This window comes from Somniosus microcephalus, chromosome 11 (genome assembly GCF_052327205.1).
Source record: "Somniosus microcephalus isolate GS21.2 chromosome 11, FLI_Smic_1.0, whole genome shotgun sequence".
NCBI lineage: Eukaryota > Metazoa > Chordata > Chondrichthyes > Squaliformes > Somniosidae > Somniosus > Somniosus microcephalus.
The window spans coordinates 31,446,557-31,468,550 of record NC_140997.1 but is presented as its reverse complement, the minus strand read 5'-3'; the positions used below and the strand labels follow the sequence as shown (position 1 = coordinate 31,468,550).

Genomic DNA, 21,994 nt, shown 5'->3' with positions numbered 1-21,994 from the left:
TCCCAGGGTACTTAAGGAAGTGGCCCTAGAAATAGTAGATGCATTGCTGGTCATCTTCCAGAACTCAATAGAATCTGGAACAGTACCCATGGATTGGAGGGTAGCTAATGTTACCCCACTATTCAAAAAAGCTGGCAGAGAAAAAGCAGGGAATTATAGACCGGTAAGCCTGACATCGGTAGTGGGGAAAATGCTAGAGTCCATTATAAAAGATGTAATAGCAGAGCACTTGGAAAGCAGTGACAGGATCGGACAAAGTCAACATGGATTTACAAAAGGTAAATCATGCTTGACGAATCTACTGGAATTTTTTGAGGATGTAACTGGTAAAATAGATACGGGAGAACCAGTGGATGTGGTGTATTTGGACTTTCAGAAGGCTTTCGATAAGGTCCCGCATAAGAGATTAGCGTGCAAAATTAAGGCACATGGGATTGGGGGCAAGGTATTGACTTGGATAGAGAACTGGTTGGCGGACAGAAAGCAAAGAGTTGGAATAAACGGGTCGTTTTCCGAGTGGCAGGCAGTGACTAGTGGGGTACTGCAAGGATCGGTCCTAGGACCCCAGCTGTTCACAATATATATTAATGATCTGGACGAGGGAATTGGATGTAATATCTCCAAATTTGCAGACGACACAAAGCTGGGTGGGAGGGTATGCTGTGAGGAGGATGTCGTGAAACTCCAGTACGATTTGGACAGGTTAGGTGATTGGGCAGAAACATGGCAAATGCACTATTATGTGGATAAATGTGAGGTTATCCACTTTGGTGGCAAAAACAGGAAGGCAGATTATTATTTGAATGGTGATAGATTGGGAGAAGAGGAAGTGCAAAGAGACCTGGGTGTTCTTGTACACCAGTCGCTGAAGGTAAGCATGCAGGTGCAGCAGGCGGTTAAGAAGGCAAATGGTATGTTGGCCTTCGTAGCAAGAGGGTTCGAGTACAGGAACAAGGATGTCTTGCTACAGTTGTACAGGGCCTTGGTGAGACCGCACCTTGAATATTGTGTGCAGTTTTGGTCGCCTTACCTGAGGAAGGACGTTCTTGCCATGGAAGGAGTGCAGCGACGATTCACCAGGCTGATACCTGGGATGGCAGGAATGACGTATGAGGAGAGATTGTTTCGATTGGGCTTATACTCACTGGAGTTTAGAAGATTGAGAGGGGATCTCATCGAAACCTATAAAATTCTGTCAGGCCTGGACAGACTAAATGCTGGAAGGATGTTCCCGATGGTCGGGGAGTCCAGAACCAGGGGTCATAGTCTAAGGATAAGGGGTAGGACATTTAGGACTGAAATGAGGAGGAATTTCTTCACCCAGAGAGTGGTGAACCTGTGGAATTCTCTGCCACAGAGGGCGGTGGAGGCCAGTTCATTAAGTATATTCAAGAAAGAGTTGGATATATTTCTTAAGGCTAAAGGGATCAAGGGATATGGGGAGAAGGCAGGGACAGCGTACTGAATTTGGATGATCAGCCATGATCTCATTGAATGGCGGAGCAGGCTCGAAGGGCCGAATGGCCTACTCCTGCTCCTATCTTCTATGTTTCTATGTAAAGGAGATTTTGAATAGCATACGGTACGGTTAGAGCACTGGATGGTTGGAAATGACACCAACAAGGGAAAGTGGGTCAGTGATTTCTTTTTAGTTATCAACCCCCTCCCCTGATGTTGATAAATTATCACAAAGCTGAGAAACCAATGAAAACATCTGTTGAACAGCTGACTTAGATTTTAGTGATGCACTAAATGTCTAAATTCCTCAGGGTTGCAGATACCACAAACATAGCAGTGACCACCGCACAGTCATTGTGGAGACGAAGTCCCGTCTTCACACTGAGGACACCCTCCATCGTGTTGTGTGGCATTACCACCGTGCTAAATGGGATAGATTCAGAACAGATCTAGCAGCTTAACTGGGAATCCATGAGGCGCTGTGGGCAATCAGCAGCAGCAGAATTGTATTCCACCACAATCTGTAACCTCTTGGCCCAGCATATCCTTCACTCTACCATTACCATCAAGTTAGGGGACCAACCCTGGTTCAATAAGGAGTGTAGAAGAGCATGCCAGGAGCAGCACCAGGCTTACCTAAAAATGAGGTGCCAACCTGGGGAAGCTGCAACACAGGACTACATGCATGCTAAAAAGCGGAAGCAGCATGCTATAGACAGGGCTAAGCGATCCTACAATCAATGGATCAGATCAAAGCTCTGCAGTCCTGCCACATCCCGTCATGAATGGTGTGATATACCTATCAATTCCTCCAATAAAAGGCGAAGAGTTACGAAGGTGACTAAAGGTTTTTATTGACTAAATAACAGAGCCCACTCTCGTGGGTGATCCGATCCAAGCAGGAGGAATACCAGCCAGTCGCTCACCTTTATACCTGGCCTGGTGGGTGGAGCCAAGGCGGAGTCGGCAGTGGTCATCCCAGGTATAGCAGTGTGGCAAGAGGCGACCTCGTACCGTGATACAATAGTGGTCAGTGATACAGTTATAACGAACAGTGGTGAACAGTGCTAACTACTAACAGTGATACGATAGTGAACGTGGTTTACCACATTCACCCCTTGTTTAGAATTAAGTCCGGCGGGGTGAAGTGTACTACCAATTCTGGTAGGTCAGTCTGTCCGGAGGCTTCGTAAGCCTCTCCGATCGCCGCAGCGGTGGTGTTGCCTTATCCGGTGCTGGTGCCTTATCCGGTGTTGATGCTGGTGTTTGCGTGGTCGGCGAGGGCTCGTGGGGTTCCGGCATGCCGTCTACCTGGACTGAGGTTGGGGGGGGTGGTGGCGGTGTTTCCGGATCGGCTGAGGGTGCGAGGTCTCGTAGGGAGACAGTGTCCTCCCGCCCGTCTGGGTACGCCACGTAGGCATACTGGGGGTTGGCGTGCAGGAGGTTCACCCTCTCGACCAGGGGGTCCGTTTTATGGGTCCTCACGTGTTTCCGCAGCCAGACCGGCCCCGGGGCGGTCAGCCAGGTTGGTAGAGTGGTTCCCGTAGTCGACTTCCTGGGGAAAACGAACATTCGTTCATGGGGGGTGGTGTTAGTGGCCGTGCAAAGTAATGACCGGATGGAGTGCAGCGCTGTCGGGAGGACCTCTTGCCAGCGGGAGGTTGGGAGGCCCTTAGACTTTAAGGCTAAGAGGACGGCCTTCCATACCGTCGCGTTCTCTCTTTCCACCTGACCGTTACCTCTGGGGTTGTAGCTGGTGGTCCTGCTTGCTGCAATACCTCTCTCTAGGAGGAATTGCCGGAGTTCCTCGCTCATGAAGGAGGAGCCCCGGTCGCTGTGTATATAGTTCGGGAACCCGAACAAGGCGAAGAGGGCATTCAGGCACTTAATGACCGTGCTACTGGTCATGTCGGGGCAGGGGAAGGCAAAGGGGAAACGGGAGTACTCATCAACGATGTTGAGGAAGTACACATTACGGTCAGAGGACGGGAGGGGCCCCTTAAAGTCGATGCTCAGGCGCTCGAAGGGGCGGGTGGCCTTGATCAGGCTTGCTCGGTCCGGCCTATAGAAGTGCGGTTTGCACTCCGCACAGGTCTGGCAGTTCCTGGTCATGGTCCTGACCTCCTCGATGGAGTAGGTCAGGTTGCGGGCCTTAATGAAATGGTAGAGTCTGGTGACTCCGGGGTGGCAGAGCTGGTCGTGGAGGGTCTGAAGCCTATCGATATGCGCGCTGGCGCATGTCATTCGTGAAAGGGCATCAGGGGATTCGTTCAGCTTGCCTGGCCGGTACAAGATCTCATAATCGTAGGTGGAGAGCTCGATTCTCCATCTCAAAATCTTGTCATTCTTGATTTTGCCCTTCAGCTTGTTATTAAACATGAAAGCCACCGAACGCTGGTCGGTGAGGAGGGTAAATCGTTTGCCTGCCAGGTAGTGCCTCCAGCGCCGTACTGCCTCCACGATCGCCTGGGCCTCTTTCTCGACCGACGAATGTCGGATCTCGGGGCCCTGTAGGGTCCTTGAGAAGAAGGCCACTGGCCTCCCCTCCTGGTTTAGGGTGGCGGCTAAGGCGAAGTCGGATGCGTCGCTCTCCACCTGAAAGGGGATGGACTCGTCCACTGCGTGCATCGTGGCCTTGGCTATGTCTCCCTTAATGAGGGAGAAGGCCGCGCACGCCTCCTCCGTGAGGGGGAAGGAAGTGGCTTTCAGGAGGGGTCTGGCTTTGTCCGCGTAATTGGGTACCCATTGGGCATAGTAGGCGAAAAGCCCCAGGGTTCTCCTAAGTGCTTTAGGGCAGTGGGGGAGGGGTAGCTCCATGAGGGGGCGCATTCTTTCTGGGTCGGGGCCGATGATTCCGTTCTCCACTACGCAGCCGAGGATGGCAAGGCGCGTGGTGTTAAACACGCATTTCTCCTTATTGTAGGTGAGGTTCAGCCGTTGGGCCGTACGGAGGAATTTCTCCAGATTCGCGTCATGTTCCTGCCGGTCGCGGCCGCAGATAGTGACGTTATCTAGGTAGGGGAATGTAGCCTGCAGTTCGTTCTGGTCAACCATCTGGTCCATCTCCCTTTGGAAGACCGAGACCCCATTAGTGACACCGAAGGGGACCCTAAGGAAGTGGTATAGGCGCCCATTCGCCTCGAAGGCGGTATACTGGCGGTCCTCAGGGTGGATAGGGAGTTGGTGGTAGGCCGACTTCAGGTCGATGGTCGAGAATACTTTATACTGTGCAATCTGATTGACCATGTCAGATATGCGGGGGAGGGGGTATGCGTCCAGCTGGGTATATCTGTTTATGGTCTGGCTGTAGTCGATGACCAGGCGGTTTTTATCGCCGGTCTTTACGACTACGACCTGGGCACGCCAGGGGCTGCTGCTCCCCTCGATAATGCCCTCTTTCAGGAGGCGCCGCACCTCAGAGCTAATGAAGGCTCTGTCCCCGGCGCTATACCGCCTGCTTTTGGTAGCGACGGGTTTGCAGTCAGGGGTAAGGTTAGCAAACAGAGAGGGTGGCGGGACCTTGAGGGTGGAGAGGCTGCAGGTGTTACGCGGTGGGCGGTTTAACGTTTGCTGGTTGTTGACTGTGAGTGGGGGGAGGGGTCCACCGTATGCTAGGGTTACGCTTTGGAGGTGGGATTGGAAGTCCAGCCCTAGTAGGACGGCAGCGCAGAGATGGGGGAGGACGAGGAGTTTAAAGTTTTTATACTCCGTGCCCTTAACCGACAGGGTCACGACACAGTAGCCGCTGATGTCCGTGGCGTGGGACCTCGATGCCATCGAGATTCGGCTGCGCGTTGGTAGGACAGAGAGGGAGTAGTGGCTCACCGTGTCTGGGTGGATGAAGCTCTCCGTGCTTCCGCTGTCGAACAGGCAGGTCGTGGCGTGGCCGTTCACTTTGATGTCCATCATTGACTTGGACAGATGGTGCGGGCGGGCTTGGTCCAGGGTGACGGAAGCTAGTGTGTAGCTGAGCGAGTCGTTGTCATCTGCGGGCGAGGCGGTCGGGCGTGGTGAGTAAAATGGCGTCTCCCACGAGGTAGGGCCCCATGAGGCACTATTGGGGTCGGTTGCCTTAATCAAAGATGGCCGCCCCCATGACTCATGTGTGGGGATGCTGGCCTCAGTTGCCCTAAACAAAGATGGCCGCCCCCATGACTCATGTGTGGGGATGCTGGCCTCAGTTGCCCTAAACGAAGATGGCCGCCCCCATAGTTCGCATGCGGCACTGCTGGCCTCTGCGGATCCGCTCCTGCAGGCCTTGGAGAAGTGGCCTTTCTTCAGGCAGGTTTTACATATGGAGTTCTTGGCTGGGCAGCGCGACCTCGGGTGCTTCTCCTGGCCACAAAAAAAACAGCCGGCGGCCCGATCGCGGATGCCCGATGTCGGGGCCGGTGCCGGGGGTGGCGGGGCCGGTCGGGTCCGGGACGCCGACGCAGAGGTAGGTCCCGGGGGCGGCGCTGGGAAGGGTGCTGTGGTAGGGGTCGGGCCCGAGTCCCAGGGTCGCGAGCAGTACCTGGTGAATGCTTCCTGATCTTGGTGGGCCACTTCCAGGGAGATAGCGAGGGCTTCAGCTTTTTCCATGCTGAGGTCTTTAGCTTCCAGCAGTCTTTGCCGTGAGTACTCGGACCGTAGGCCTTTCAGGAATGCGTCGCGGATATTATCTTCAGTATTTTCGGCTGCCGACACCGATTTAAACTCACAGTTCCTGGCGAGTGCATATAGCGCCTGTGAGAATTCGGCTACTGATTCTCCTGGCTGTTGCGGCCGTGATCTTAGGAGGTGCCTAGCGTACATGTAGTTTACCGGGGTCCGGTACTTCTGTTTCAGCAGGTTGATGGCGGTCTCGTAGGTAGTCATGTCCTCGATGAGACTGTATACTCTCGGGCTCAGTTGTGCCTGCAGGACACTTAGTTTGGATGCCTGAGGGACGCTGGATTCTCTCAGGTATGATTCGAAGCAGACCAGCCAGTGTTTAAAGTCTGCGGCTGAGTTTGCTGCTCGTGGGTTCAGGTCCAGGTACGGCGGTCTGAGGGCTCGCAGCCAAGCTGGCTGGTGTGGCTGTGCTCCTGGGAGCTGCGCTGGTGGCTCCTCCGCCGGTTGTGACTCGTTGTCGGACATCATTAAATTTAGTCAATAAAATTGATATACCTATCAATTCCTCCAATAAAAGGCGAAGAGTTACGAAGGTGACTAAAGGTTTTTATTGACTAAATAACAGAGCCCACTCTCGTGGGTGATCCGATCCAAGCAGGAGGAATACCAGCCAGTCGCTCACCTTTATACCTGGCCTGGTGGGTGGAGCCAAGGCGGAGTCGGCAGTGGTCATCCCAGGTATAGCAGTGTGGCAAGAGGCGACCTCGTACCGTGATACAATAGTGGTCAGTGATACAGTTATAACGAACAGTGGTGAACAGTGCTAACTACTAACAGTGATACGATAGTGAACGTGGTTTACCACATGGTGGTGGCCCATTAAACAACTAACAGGAGGAGGAATATCCCCATCCTCAATGATGATGGAGCCCAGCACGTGAGTGCAAAAGACAAAGCTGAAACATTTGCAACCATCTTCAACCAGAAGTGCCAAGTGGATGATCCATATCGGCCTCCTTCTGAGGTCCCCACCATCACAGAAGCCAGTCTTCAGCCAATTCGATTAACTCCACGTGTTATCAAGAAACAGCTGAGCGCACTGGATACAGCAAAGGCTCTGGGCCCCGACAACATCCCGGCTGTCGTGCTGAAGACTTGTGCTCCACAACTAGCTGCGCCTCTAGCCAAGCTGTTCCAGTACAGCTATAACACAGGCATCTATCCGACAATGTGGAAAACTTCCCAAGTATGTCCTGTCCACAAAAAGCAGGACAAATCCAATCCGGCCAATTACCGCACCATCAGTCTACTCTCAAGCATCAGCAAAGTGATGGAAGGTGTCGCGACAGTGCTATCAAGTGTCACTTACTGACCGATGCCCAGTTTGGGTTCTGCCAGAACCACTCAGCTCTAGACCTCATTACAGCCTTGGTCCAAACATGGACAAAAGAGCTGAATTCCAGAGGTGAGGTGAGAGTGACTGCCCTTGACATCAAGACAGCATTTGACCGAGTGCAGCATCAAGGAGCCCTAGTAAAACTGAAGTCAATGGGAATCGGCTGGCTGGAGTCATACCTGGCACAAAGGAAGATGGTTGTGGTGGTTGGAGGTCAATCATCATAGCCCCAGGACATCGCTGCAGGAGTTCCTCAGGATATTGTCCTCAGCCCAACCATCTTCAGCTGCTTCATCAGTGACCTTCCCTCCATCATAAGGTCAGAAGTGGGGATGTTTGCTGATGATTGCACAGTGTTCAGTGCTATTTGCAATTCCTCAGATAATGAAGCAGTCCATGCCCGCATGTAGCAAGACCTGGACAACATTCAGGCTTGGGCTGATAAGTGGCAGGTAACATTCGCGCCACACAAGTGCCAGGCAATGACTATCTCCAGCAAGAGAGCATCTAACCACCGACCCTTGACATTCAACGGCATTACCATCATCAAATCCCCCACCATAAATATCCTGGGGGGTCACCATTGACCAGAAACTTAACTGGACCAGCCACATAAATACTGTGGCAACAAGAGCAGATCAGAGGCTGGGTATTCTGCGGTGAGTGTCTCACCTCCTGACTCCCCAAAGCTTTTCCACCATCTACAAGGCACAAGTCAGGAGTGTGATGGAATACTTTCCACTTGCCTGGATGAGTGCAGCTCCAACAACACTCAAGAAGCTCGACACCATCCGAAACAAAGAAGCCCGCTTGATTGGCACCCCATCTACCAACTTAAATATTCACTCCCTCCACCACCAGCGTTCCGTGACTGCAGTGTGTACCATCTACAAGATGCACTGCAGCAACTCGCCAAGGCTTCTTCGGCAGCACCTCCCAAACCCGCGACCTCTTCCAACTAGAAGGAGAAGGGCAGCAGGCGCCTGGGAACACCATCACCTCCAAGTTCCACTCCAAGTCACACACCATCCTGACTTGGAAGTATATCGCCGTTTCTTCATCGTCGCTGGGTCAAAATCCTGGAACTCCCTAGCTAACAGCACTGTGGGAGTACCTTCACCACACGGACTGCAGCGATTCAAGAAGGCAGCTCACCACCGCCTTCTCAAGGGCATCTAGGGATGGGCAATAAATGCTGGCCTTGCTAGCGACGCCCACATCCCATGAACAACATACCTGGGCAATTGTCCACTTGGTCTGGTAGATGCCAGTGTTGTAGCTGTACTGGAGCAGCTTGGCTAGAAGCGCGGTTAGTTCTGAAGCACATGTCTTCAGCACGACAGCTGGGATGTTGTTGGGGCCCATAGCCTTTGCTGTATGGCTGTATGGTGGAGCGATTAAAATTAGGGATGCGCAAGAGGCCAGAATTGGAGGAGCGCAGAGTTCTCGGAGGATTGCAGGGCTGGAGGAGGTTACAGTATCGGGAGGGGTGAGGCCATGGAGGGATTTGAAAACAAGGATGAGAATTTTAAAATCAAGGCGTTGCCAAACCGAGAGCCAATGTAGGTCAGCGAGCACAGGGGTAATGGGTGAACAGGACTTGGTGCGAGTTAGGATACAGGCAGCAGAGTTTTGGATGAGCTCAAGTTTATGTAGGGTGGAAGATGGGTGGCTGACCAGGAGAGTGTTGGAATAGTCAAGTCTAGAATTAACAGAGTCACAGATTAGTGTTTCAACAGCAGATGAGCTGAGGCAGGGACGGAGCCGAGCGATGTTGCGGAGGTGGAAGTAGGCGGTCTTGGTGATGAAGCGAATATGTGGGCGGAAGTTCATCTCTGTGGTAAACCACTGTTTGTATTCCACTGTGTACATGCCTCGGCTGACTCCTCCCACGAATCCAGGTATAAAGGTGACTGCTCCACAGCCCCTTTGTATTCTGGACCGGTCGACCACTCGAGGCACACCTTCATTCTCTTGTTAATAAAAGCCTGTTAATTACTTGCTTAATCTCAGTCTTTTGAGTTATTGATAGCGCATCAATTTTATTAACAAGATTTTATAATGGAGAAGATCCTCACACCAGCATGCCTAGACTTAGACCATCGGGAGGCGGACGCATCCACCAAGTTTACTCACTGGCTGAGGTGCTTTGAAAAATTCCTGATCGCCTCCGCTGAAACGGTCAAATCGGACGAGGACAAACTGGATGTCCTGACCTCCAAAGTGAACCACCGAGTGTACTCGGTCATCCAAGACGCGACCTCGTACGCGGATGCTATCAAGCTCCTCAAGGACCAGTACACGCGCCCAGTGAACGAAGTGTACGCCAGGCACCTTCTGGGGAGTCGTAAACAACAACCTGGGGAATCGACCGAGGAATACCTTCAGGCACTGTCTGTGCTTGGCCGGGCCTGTGGTTGTAAGGATGTAAAGGCCGCCGTGTACACAGAGGAACTTATCCAGGACGCTTTTGTAGCGGGCCACAGGTCCAATTACACCCGACAGCGACTGTTGGAGCAGAGTGACCTCGACCTCAACAAGGCCTCTGAACTCGCACTATCATTGGACGCAGCCTACCGGGGCATGGACGCCTACTCCTCTGCACCGTGGACGCCGCGGGGAACGACAGCCTGGGACACGGTAGGACCGTCTCATAGCACCGTGCCACCCCAGCCACATCCCAGCAACGGCCCAACTACCGCAGCAGTGTCCCAAGGCCAGAAATGCTACTTCTGTGGCCAGGCCAAACACCCCAGAGCGCGCTGCCCGGCGAAAAATGCGATCTGCTCGGGCTGCGGGAAGAAGGGACACTACGCCAGCGTCTGCAGGGCCAAAGCCACCCCGAACCCCAGCAGCGCCGCGTGTGGGCCGTGCGGGCTGCCATCTTGGGCCTCCCCAGCCATGTGCGAACCACCGGAACAGCAGCCATTTTGGACGCCTCCACCCACATGGGGATCATGGACGCCGCCATCTTGGATGACAGCCGGGATGCAGCAGGCCCCCAACACCGCCTCATCTGATACCCGCAGCGACACACCGACCCCTACGCTGGCCTCCGTTACACTGGACCAAGCGAGACCGCACCAGCTGGCCAGTTCCACAATGAACATTAAGGTAAATGGTCACGAAACAATCTGCCTGTTTGACTCTGGGAGCACGGAGAGCTTCATCCACCCCGACACGGTGCGGCGTTGCTCTCTCCCAGTCCTGCCTGCGCACCAGCGGATTTCTATGGCCTCCGAGTCCCAGTCGGCGGACATTGGCGGCTACTGCGTGGTGACACTCGTAGTAGACGGGACTGTGTACGATAATTTTAAACTTCTGGTCCTGCCCGACCTCTGCGCTGCCGTTCTACTGGGGTTAGATTTTCAGTGCCACCTTAAAAGTGTTACGATGGCGTACGGTGGACCCCTCCCCCCAGTCCGCAGCCAGCAGCTTCCAAATTGCCCGCCGCGCACCAGGTGCAACCTCTCCACACTCAGAGTCACCCCCCCCCCCCCACTGTTTGCTAACCTCACCCCCGACTGTAAGTCCATCGCCACAAAGAGCAGGCGATACAGTGCCGGGGACAGGGTTTTCATTAAAACCGAAGTGGAGCGGCTCCTGAAGGAAGGGATTATTGAGGGCAGCACCAGCCCCTGGCGAGCCCAGGTTGTGGTCGTTAAGACCGGCGAGAAGCAGCGCCTGGTCATCGACTACAGCCAGACAATAAATCGCTACACCCTGCTGGACGCTTACCCACTCCCCCGCATAGCTGATATGGTCAACCAGATCGCGCAGTACCGCGTCTTCTCGACCATTGACCTGAAATCAGCGTACCACCAGCTCCCTATCCGCCCTGAGGACCGCCAGTATACTGCCTTTGAGGCAAACGGCCGCCTCTACCACTTCCTTAGGGTTCCCTTTGGCGTCACCAACGGGGTCTCCGTCTTCCAAAGGGAGATGGACCGGATGGTCGATCAAAATGCGTTGCAGGCCACTTTCCCATATCTGGACAATGTGACCATCTGCGGCCATGACTTGCAGGACCATGACGCAAACCTCGAAAAATTCCTCTGCACCGCCCAACTCCTCAACCTGACGTATAACAAGGAGAAGTGCATATTCCGCACAACCCGCCTCGCCATCCTTGGCTGTGTTGTGGAACACGGAGTCATCGGCCCCGACCCCGACCGGATGCGTCCCCTTATGGAACTCCCACTGCCCCACTGCCTCAAGGCCCTGAAGAGGTGCCTAGGGTTTTTCTCTTATTACGCCCAGTGGGTCCCCTACTATGCGGACAAGGCCCGTCCGCTGATCAAGTCCACCTCTTTTCCCGTGACGGCAGAGGCCCGCTTAGCCTTCCACCGTATCAAGGAAGACATTGCCAAGGCCACCATGCACGCAGTGGACGAATCCATCCCCTTCCAGGTGGAAAGCGACGCGTCCGACTTTGCCCTGGCCGCTACCCTCAATCAGGCGGGGAGACCCGTGGCCTTCTTTTCACGAACCCTCCAGGGCCCGGAGACCAGACACTCCGCTGTTGAGAAGGAGGCCCAGGCTATTGTGGAGGCTGTGCGTCATTGGAGGCACTACCTGGCCGGAAAACGATTTACCCTGCTCACTGACCAGCGTTCAGTTGCTTTCATGTTTAACAAGCAGAGGGGCAAAATCAAAAACGACAAGATCTTGAGGTGGAGAATCGAACTTTCCACCTACAATTACGAGATCTTGTACCGGCCCAGGAAGCTCAATGAACCCCCGGATGCTCTATCGCGTGGCACCTGCGCCAGCATGCAGATCGATAGACTGCGGGCCCTCCAAAATGACCTCTGCCACCCGGGGGTCACCAGGTTCTTCCACTTCATCAAGGCCCGCAACCTGCCTTACTCCATTGAGGAGGTCAGGACCATGACCAGGAACTGCCAAGTCTGCGCTGAGTGCAAACCGCACTTTTATAGACCAGACAGGGCTCACCTGATAAAAGCCACTCGCCCCTTCGAGCGCCTGAGCGTTGATTTTAAATGGCCTCTCCCCTCCTCCGACCGCAATGTGTACTTCCTCAATATTATTGATGAGTACTCCCGTTTCCCGTTTGCCATCCCCTGCCCGGACATGACCAGTGCCACGGTCATTAAATGTCTGAACGACCTCTTCACCCTGTTCGGTTTCCCCAGCTATATCCATAGCGACCGGGGCTCATCGTTTATGAGCGACGAACTCCGTCAGTACCTGCTAGCTAGGGGTATTGCCACAAGCAGGACCACCAGTTACAACCCCCGGGGGAACGGACAGGTGGAAAGAGAGAATGCAACAGTTTGGAAGGCCACCCTGCTAGCCTTAAAGTCTAGGGGCCTTCCGACCTCCCGCTGGCAGGGTGTGCTCCCCGATGCGCTCCACTCTATTCGGTCACTGCTCTGCACTGCCACTAATGCCACCCCTCATGAGAAAATGTTTGTCTTCCCAAGGAAGTCCACATCGGGGACATCGCTACCGCCACGGCTGACGTCCCCAGGGCTGGTCCTACTGAGAAGACACGTGAGGACCCATAAAACGGACCCCCTGGTTGAGAGGGTCGACCTCCTCCACGCCAACCCCCAGTATGCTTACATTGCGTACCCGGACGGGCGGGAGGACACAGTCTCCATAAGAGACCTCGCACCCTCGGGGGCCGCAGTAAGCCACTACCCACTACCACCGCCCCCCACGATCCGATATCCAGCCCCAGCAGACGGCAGGCCTGGGCCCCGCGACCCGCTCGACATCTACGAGGACTACACACCAGTGCCCCAGCCTACGCGGGACTCGACGCCGGAAGCTTCACTACCCCTGCCGTCGCCACGTCGATCACAGCGGCAGACAAGACCTCCGGAGAGACTCCAATACACTAACTTTTAATACACTTCACCCCGCCGGACTCAATTTTAAACAAGGGGTGAATGTGGTAAACCGCTGTTTGTATTCCACTGTGTACATGCCTGTACATGCCTCGGCTGACTCCTCCCACGAATCCAGGTATAAAGGTGACTGCTCCACAGCCCCTTTGTATTCTGGACCGGTCGACCACTCGAGGCACACCTTCATTCTCTTGTTAATAAAAGCCTGTTAATTACTCGCTTAATCTCAGTCTTTTGAGTTATTGATAGCGCACCAATCTCGGAGTCAAATACGACACCAAGAAGACGGGTAAAATCTGCCATGGTTGATACTTTTGTAGCAATCTCATCTATTAAATTAGATTGATTCATGAACAGAGTTATTTACAGAGCAAGGTATTGAAATTAGTCTAAAAACAGTAGTTTAAGCCAGTTCACAAAGGGTTAAATAGACAGACTAGAGGCTTTTCTTTGAAAACTTCTTTGCAAAACAAATGCTTATCAGAAAGAAATATCAGTCTGATTCCTCAGCAGATCAATAGAATAGAATCGGTGCAGGATTTACATACGCAGTCGTATCACCTCACTGTAAGTCACAACCAGACCAAACCCAAACTATCCACGTATCAAACACGCTGCGTCTTTGTACACAAAACCACTTTTTGAAATGAGGCAGTGGCTTTCACAAATGTTCAGGGAGACAAAAGTGTTCACTTGACCACGATCACCGCCAGTAAGCGCAAAGGCCTATGCACGGGGGTTCCGCGATCTCCTACCGTAACTTCAGTGGGAGATCGGCAGAAACCCCAGAGCAAGGTCGGAGGTCCCCTGCAGAAGTTCTACTCGACAGAGTCTATCACTGGTAAGTTTCTCAGCGATTCTCGCGATCTGCTGCCATTACATAGGATTACATAGGATATACAGCACAGAAACAGGCCATTCGGCCCAACCAGTCCATGCCGGCGTTTATGCTCCACTCGAGCCTCCTCCCGTCTTTCCTCATCTAACTCTATCAGCATATCCCGCTATTCCCTTCTCCCTCATATGTTTCTCTAGCCTCCCCTTAAATGCATCTATACTATTTGCCTCAGCTACTCCCTGTGGTAGCAAGTTCCACATTCTCTTCACTCTCTGGGTAAAGAAGTCTCTTCTGAATTCCCAATTTAATTTCTTGGTGACGATCTTATATTGATGGCCTCTAGTTCTGCTCTTCCCCACAAGTGGAAACATTCTCTCTGTATCCACTCTATCAAAATCTTTCATAATTTTAAAGACATAAGAACATAAGAACATAAGAAATAGGAGCAGGAGTAGGCCAATCGGCCCCTCGAGCCTGCTCCGCCATTCAATAAGATCGTGGCTGATCTGATCCTAACCGCCAATCCACTATCACAGAACCATCTCCTGAATCTAACAGAATTAGACACACGAAATAGGAGCAGGATCAGGCTACACGGCCCCTGGGCCCGCTCCGCTGCCCACAGGGCCATGACCGATCCGGACCTAGACTCATGTCCAAATTCCTGCCCGCTCCCCGTAACCCTTAATTCCCTTTACTTCTAGGAAACTGTCTATTTCTGTTTTAAATTTATGTAATGATGTAGCTTCTACAGCTTTTTGGGGCAGCATATTCCATGGACCTGCCACCCTCTGAGTGAAGTAGTTCCTCCTCATCTCAGTTTTGAAAGAGCAGCCCCTTATTCTAAGACTATCCCCCTAGTTCTAGTTTCACCCATCATCGGGAACATCCTCCCCGCATCCACCCGATCCAACCCCTTCACAATCTTATATGTTTCAATAAGATCGCCTCTCATTCTTCTGAACTCCAATGAGTAGAGTCCCAATCTACTCAACCTCTCCTCATATGTCCATCCCCTCATCCCCGGGATTAACTGAGTGAACCTTCTTTGTACTGACTCGAGAGCAAGTATGTCCTTTCTTAAGTATGGACACCAAAACTGTACGCAGTATTCCAGGTGCAGTCTCACCAATACCTTGTACAACTGAAGCAATACCTCCCTATTTTTATATTCTATCTCCCTAGCAATGAAAGCCAACATTCCATTGGCCTTCTTAATCACTTGCTGCACCTGCATACTAACCTTTTGAGTTTCGTGCACCAGGACCCCCAGATCCCTTTGTACTTCAGTACTTTCCAGTTTCTTGCCATTAAGATAATAACTTGCTCTACGATTTTTCCTGCCAAAGTGCATAACCTCACACTTTCCAGTATTGTATTCCATCTGCCAAATCTCTGCCCACTTACTTAGCCTGTCTATGTCCCCTTGCAGGTTTTTTATGTCCTCCTCACTCACTACTTTCCCTCCCATCTTAGTATCATCTGCAAACTTTGATATGTTACACTCGGTCCCCTCCTCCAAATCGTTAATATAGATTGTAAAGAGTTGGGGACCCAGCACTGACCCCTGCGGAACACCACTAGTTACTGATTGCCAGTCTGAGAATGAACCATTTATCCCAACTCTCTGCCTTCTGTTAGAAAGCCAATCCTCTATCCATGCCAGAATATTACCCCCAATCACGTGATATTTTATCTTAAGCAATAATCTTTTGTGTGGCACCTTGTCAAATGCCTTTTGGAAGTCTAAGACCTCTATTAGGTCACCCCTCAGCCTTTTTTTTTTTCATCCTTTCCTGATAGGTATACCCTCGCATTTCTGGTATCATCCTTGCAAATCTTCTCTGCACCCTCTCCAGTGCCTCTATATCCTTTTTATAATATGGCGACCAGAACTGTACAAGTGTGGTCTAACTAAGGTTCGATACAAGTTTAGCATAACTTCACAACTTTTCAATTCTATCCCTCTAGAAATAAACCCTAGTGCTTAGTTTGCTTTTTTTCTGGCCTTGTTAACCTGTGTTGCTACTTTAAGTGATTTGTGTATTTGTACTCTGAGATCCCTTTGCTCCTCTACCCCACCCAGACTCGCACCCTCCAAGTAATAAGTGACCTCCCTATTCTTCCTAGCAAAATGTAATACCTCACATTTATTGTGTCGAAATTCATTTGCCAATTAGATGCCCATTCTACAAGTTTATTAATGTTCTCCTGTAATTTGTTGCAGTCGTCTCCAGTATTGACTATCCTACCCAATTTGGTGTCATCCGCAAATTCCACTACCATAACTTCAGTGGTAGATCAGTGGAAACACTGTTTACACAGTGTATCTGTGGTTTCTGCCGATCTTCCACCAAAGTTATGGCAGCTGATCATAAGAACCTTTGAGGAAATTCATGGAATATGTTGTAATCCAGTGATACAATTTGATGACACTTGATCAAAGCATCATTAACTCAATGATGTGACACTAGTTAGGCCTCAGCTAGAGTACTGCGTGCAGTTCTGGCCACCACATTACAGGAAAGATGTGATTGCACTAGAGAGGGTACAGAGGAGATTTACAAGGATGTTGCCGGGAGTAGAGAATCTTAGCTATGAGGAAAGACTGGATAGGCTGGGTCTGTTTTCCTTGGCACAGAGGAGGCTGAGGGGAGACCTTATTGAGGTGTATAAAATTATGAGGGGCATAGATAAAGTGGATAGAAAGGGCCTATTTCCCTTAGCAGAGGGGTCACAAACCAGGGGGCACAGATTTAAAGTAACTGGTGGAAGGTTTAGAGGGGATTTGAGGGGAAATTTCTTCACCCAGAGGGTTGTGGGGGTCTGGAACTCACTGCCTGAAAGGGTGGTAGAGGCAGGAACCCTAACCACATTTAAAAAGTACTTGGATGTGCACTTGGGATGCTCTAACCTGCAGGGCTACGGACCAAGAGCTGGGAAGTGGGATTAGGCTGGATAGCTCTTTGTTGGCCGGCGCGGACACGATGGGGCGAAATGGCCTCCTTCCGTGCTGTAACTTTCTATGATTCCATGAATTGTTTTTATCCTGACCATTTTGGATCATGAGGCAGTCTCCTTGATTGGATTACCACAATTATGCCTGGTGCTACATTCACTCTTGATGAGTTTAGCTATCAAATACATTTACATATTAAGGATACAAAAGCAAATGTGGATGCTGGAAAACTGACATGAAATCAGAAAATGCTGGAAGTACTCAGCAGGTCAGGCCGCTTCTGTGGAGAGAGAAATTCAGTTAACGTTTCAGGTTAATGATCATTCATCAGAACTGCATATTAAGGATAATTGCTCCCTTCAAAGGATTGTAGACCTGTCCTCACTTCTGTTTTTGAAAATTAGCTTCTAAAGGAATGTGTCGTCCTCATCTTGAGTGTGGTGTTTTAAAAAAAACTATTTTAAAGTAAGCACATTAAAGAAAAAGTAAGAAACCATGGACAAAATATTCTGTTTTTTGCTTGTCACATCCCAAATGTTAAATATATTTGTTTATTCTTGGTTTGCTTTCAGCATTCTTATTAACTATTTTCTTCTTCTCGCCTTTAACTACAGGTGACCTGAATATTGAAATCGATGACATCCTTTACAGACTACGCCTTCAAAATAACAACACTTTTAGTGACGGCGCTGCCCATGATTTGATTGTCACGTTGACCCAGAATGGCAGCTTAACAATCCCAGCAATGACTGAGTTTAAAGGACAGTTAGAGCTGGGGCATGAGTCAAGAGTGGGCCAGGCCTGTTGGCAAACTAATGATAAATCAATATGTTTCCAGCTTTTACAGATGACCAAAGCAAACCAGACCATGGTCACTGGTAAAGTGACTCACAACCTGGAAGAATTAATAACTACAGGTAGGTCGTTTTAAAGGCAACTGACAGCCAACTATTTTTGTGCCTGTGTTTCCTTATTTTAGAACAAAACTTAACTCTCAGTGTTCATGGTTTTTTAAGCCCAGTGGATAAAATATGAAAGGTAATGTTTCTCTAAAGACTCCAACTACACTGCAGCTACTGGTTCCAGGTATGGGTGTCTCTGAGGCATGAATGCAGCTGGCAGACCATAGTTGGACACTTAACCAAAATACGCTGCAGATCACACTGAGGTCAGGTACAAAGGAGCTCTGCCCATGCGCATTTGGATACGTGCACAGAGCTCGATCCCCTCCCCAGTCAATTAATGTTTAATAAAAGCAGAATGTTGGGTGGGGGATTTGGTGAGAGAGTGTCCACTTTTTCATAAGATTCAAACATTCTATACAAACTTTTGTTATATCCCAGGAGGATCATCAGACCACTTGGTCTGATACCACTCAGTGCTTTTGGGAATTCGATCGGGACCTCAACCCTGAGTTATACTGCCACTTTCAAGTTGCCGCTTACCTGAAACGACTTCATTAACATGAAGTAACCGCAAGCAAAATTTGCCACTGCTAATAAAATGGCGTTAGACTGTGAAATCTATTGACTTAATGTTGATAATCACAATAGATTTTGTTTGTAAACTGTGTTGTAATCTGTCTTGAAAATAGAAAGTAATACATTTTGATACATTTGATTTAACAATGAAGAATTTCAAGCTCAGTGTAGGCAAAATCACCTCATCTTGGAAAGGATCTAACCACAAGCAGTGACATTACTTTAGGATTGCATGTCTTTATGTAGAAACTTTTATGCTATAATGGGGATCAGTTTACAGATTCCAAAAGAAAAAACATATTTTAATTGTTTTGCACCATAAGGTAGGGTCCTATGTAAATGAGGCTGAAGTTTCTATCTCCCTGTTAGAGTGTAAGGATTTGAAACTGTGAACAGAACCTAAAGGATACAACTACTTGTGTATTCATGCTACATAGCTAATTAATTTTAATTATTCAACTTACTTTTTTCCCCCCTTTTCCGCCCTTCTCGCTGAAGACTGAAACTCTTGCTGGGGTACAGTTCCAAGGCTCCCAGCAGCCCTTCTGTACCTTGCTAAACGGGTCATTCTTCATGTGAGTTGGAATTCCCTGATGGCCTGGTAGATGATGGCACTGCCCAGTGTAGCAATGAATGATACAGACCAGAAGGTCCCTGTTCTATTCCCAATCTGGGATGAGTCAACTGATCTCACCTGGGGCAGCAGCAGTGCACAACAATTGGACTCTAGGCTGGGAAAGAGTTCCTGCGCTAATACTATCCACCAATCTTAGCTGGAAAGTGTTTGATGTAAGGAAACTACTAGGCACTTGATCTAAGTGTTAAACAAAGCTTTAATCAACTGTTTTACAACATGGAGGTCTAGTTGTGTCCTTCACTAGTTCCTGTTAAGAATGTCCTGCGCAAGCTGGGCCCGTGCCCGAGTATTTATACTCTCCCTGGACAGCGCCACCCGCAGGCCACTCAGTATTATTTCATAAGTCTTTCTTTCATGAATGACTGATTCATGTCAGTGTTCATCTGTGGATGTCATATGAGAACAGGGTCATGTGTGGCTGTACTGCCCGCCTTGGTCAAATACACAGCTTCATTTGAATCCCGAGTGTATATATTACAGATGATCAGTTTTTTTTTAAATACAATGTGCCTCAACTGTAGTTGCCATTTTTGAGCATCTGATTAATTTCAAATTCTAATGATTAGGTTTACCTGCTGATGGGAGTCTCTCTCTGAATTATGACCATGTGAATAACAATCGTGCAGTTATGATTGAAATGCAAAGTGGCAGCAAACGCATACAGGCTTCTGTAGAGATGGAGAGAACATTTACTGGTACCCCTATATACCAACTAACCACCAGTCTGCTGCACAGTGTGGAGGAACTAGAAAAACTTGGTCTCCCATTCTCATCCATTGGAAGCTATCATTATCAGGTGAGCATGGGTATGTGAGTCATCAGTCTCAAAGTCTGTTCCTCCAACTCTTGTGTAGTTTATTTACTAAATGTAAAGCTGGACTTCTCCATAGCCTTCCTATCTGGCTTCCCTGTGTCAACCCTTAACAAGTTTCAGCAATCAAAATGCTTCAGCCAATGTCCTCACCTGCAATCAGTCCCACATTCACATCATCACCATTCTCCTTGAGTTCCATTGGCTCTTCATGTACCAGTATGTCAATTTCTCATCCCTTGTTTTCAAATCACCTCATGCTTTGACCCACCCTACATTAGTGATCTCCTCCTGTCTTACATCCCCATACATACCCTCAGCTCCTCTAACACTAGACATCTCCTCGCCCCTCACTCCCTCTGCCCCAGCATTGGCAGCAGTTCATTCAGTCACCATGCTGCTGTGATTAGGAGTTGTCCATCAGGTTCCCTCCACCTCCCTTGCTGCTTTCAAAACCCTCTTCAACATCCTCCTCTTGGACTATGCCTTTGGTTCTCCATCTTACCCTCGCCACTTCTCTTCCTTTTCCTCATGCTCGATGTCCACCATATCCATTTATTCCTTATTGTAATGTGCTCTCAGACATCTTCCACACAAGAGGAACACTATACAAGTACAAATTGTTGTAAGTATCTCACTAAAATATTGTCAGATAATTATTCATTTTATTTTGATGGAATATAGCAGGGTCGATTTTCACTGTGCCTTGGAGGCGTGCGGGGGGTTAAATTCCCGAATTCGGGGGTCCCGACACCATCCTGCCCAAAACCCGCCTCCATGTAAGTTTCAAAGGAGGCGGGTACCCGCCCCGCACTGGGACCCACCGACCCGAGGCGGGAAGGGATTATTGCCAATTAATTGCCTGTTAACAGGTAGTTAACAGGCAGTTTTTAGCCTAATCCCTATTTTGAATGTTGTCGTGTGGGATTCCCGACGGCTCCAAACCACGCCAAGTTAAAGGAGTCGGGCTGTCGGGTTGAAGGACTTGGAGGGGTCAAGATGTCAGTGTTCAGGTGAGTGATGGGTGCATAAGTGCAAAGGTAAGTGTGTTTGGTGTGTCTAAAGTGTGTAAAGAAGTTTAAATTACCTGTACTTACCTTTACAGCCTTTCTTCCTCTAGGTTTCGGGAGTCCATCATTCAGCTGGCACAGAAAGCAGAACGGCTGCGATCTGTCAAAAGTGACAGCCTGCAGCTTTCAGTGCCGGTGAGATTTCTAACTGAGTCTGTGTAGAAGGACTCAGGTTAGAAGTAAGACTGTCAGTGTTTGACAGCTTCAAACAGCTGTGAAACACTGATATTTCATCTGTCAAAACGTCTTGACAGATGAAATTTCAGTCTGTGACGTCACTTGTTGCCGGGTGGCCCTTAATTGGCCTGCTGAGCCCGCTGGGTGGGCTCAACAAGGTCAATCAAGTTAAAATCGCGTGGATTGGCCGCATCTCGATGGAGGCGGGACTACAACCCCGACAGTTGTAGTTCCGCCTCCTTCCCGACTTCTGAATGAAAATCAAATTGGCAAAATTATTAATACAGAGCAGCATAGATTATGTACCTTCATATTACATCTCATAAATATGATTCCATAAGTCTATATAGCCACATATTAAGTATAAGCACAGACTATATCTACAGTGCCTTTTATTCTATGTGCTAGCTATTTCTTTCATTTTCCTCTCAATATAATTGTTTGTATTTGGATACTGCACACAAGAATTTTCATAGGAAGAAATCAAAATAAATCTCTGGAAACTCAGTCCACATCTATTTGTCCAAATCATCCTGAGAATAATAAATTGGTTTAGATGAGTATTCCAAAGTCAGCAGTTACAGGGCTAACAACAACAGAAAATGCTGGCAACACTCAGCAGGTCAGGCAGCATCGTGGAGAGAGAAACAGAGTTAACGTTTCAGGTTGATGACCCTTCGTCAGAACTGGGAAAAGTT

General features: G+C 49.7%; 1 protein-coding gene across 1 annotated transcript in view; it reads left to right on the top strand.

Annotated features, from left to right (window-relative positions):
• apoltp (apolipoprotein lipid transfer particle homolog) overlaps positions 1–21,994 on the top strand; it is a 433,926-nt gene that overhangs the window by 284,740 nt on the left and 127,192 nt on the right. Inside the window, exons 39-40 of the mRNA XM_086000433.1 lie at positions 17,735–18,037; positions 19,805–20,034. Of these exons, the coding sequence (XP_085856559.1) occupies positions 17,735–18,037; positions 19,805–20,034 (533 nt within the window). The remainder of the gene's footprint in view (positions 1–17,734; positions 18,038–19,804; positions 20,035–21,994) is intronic.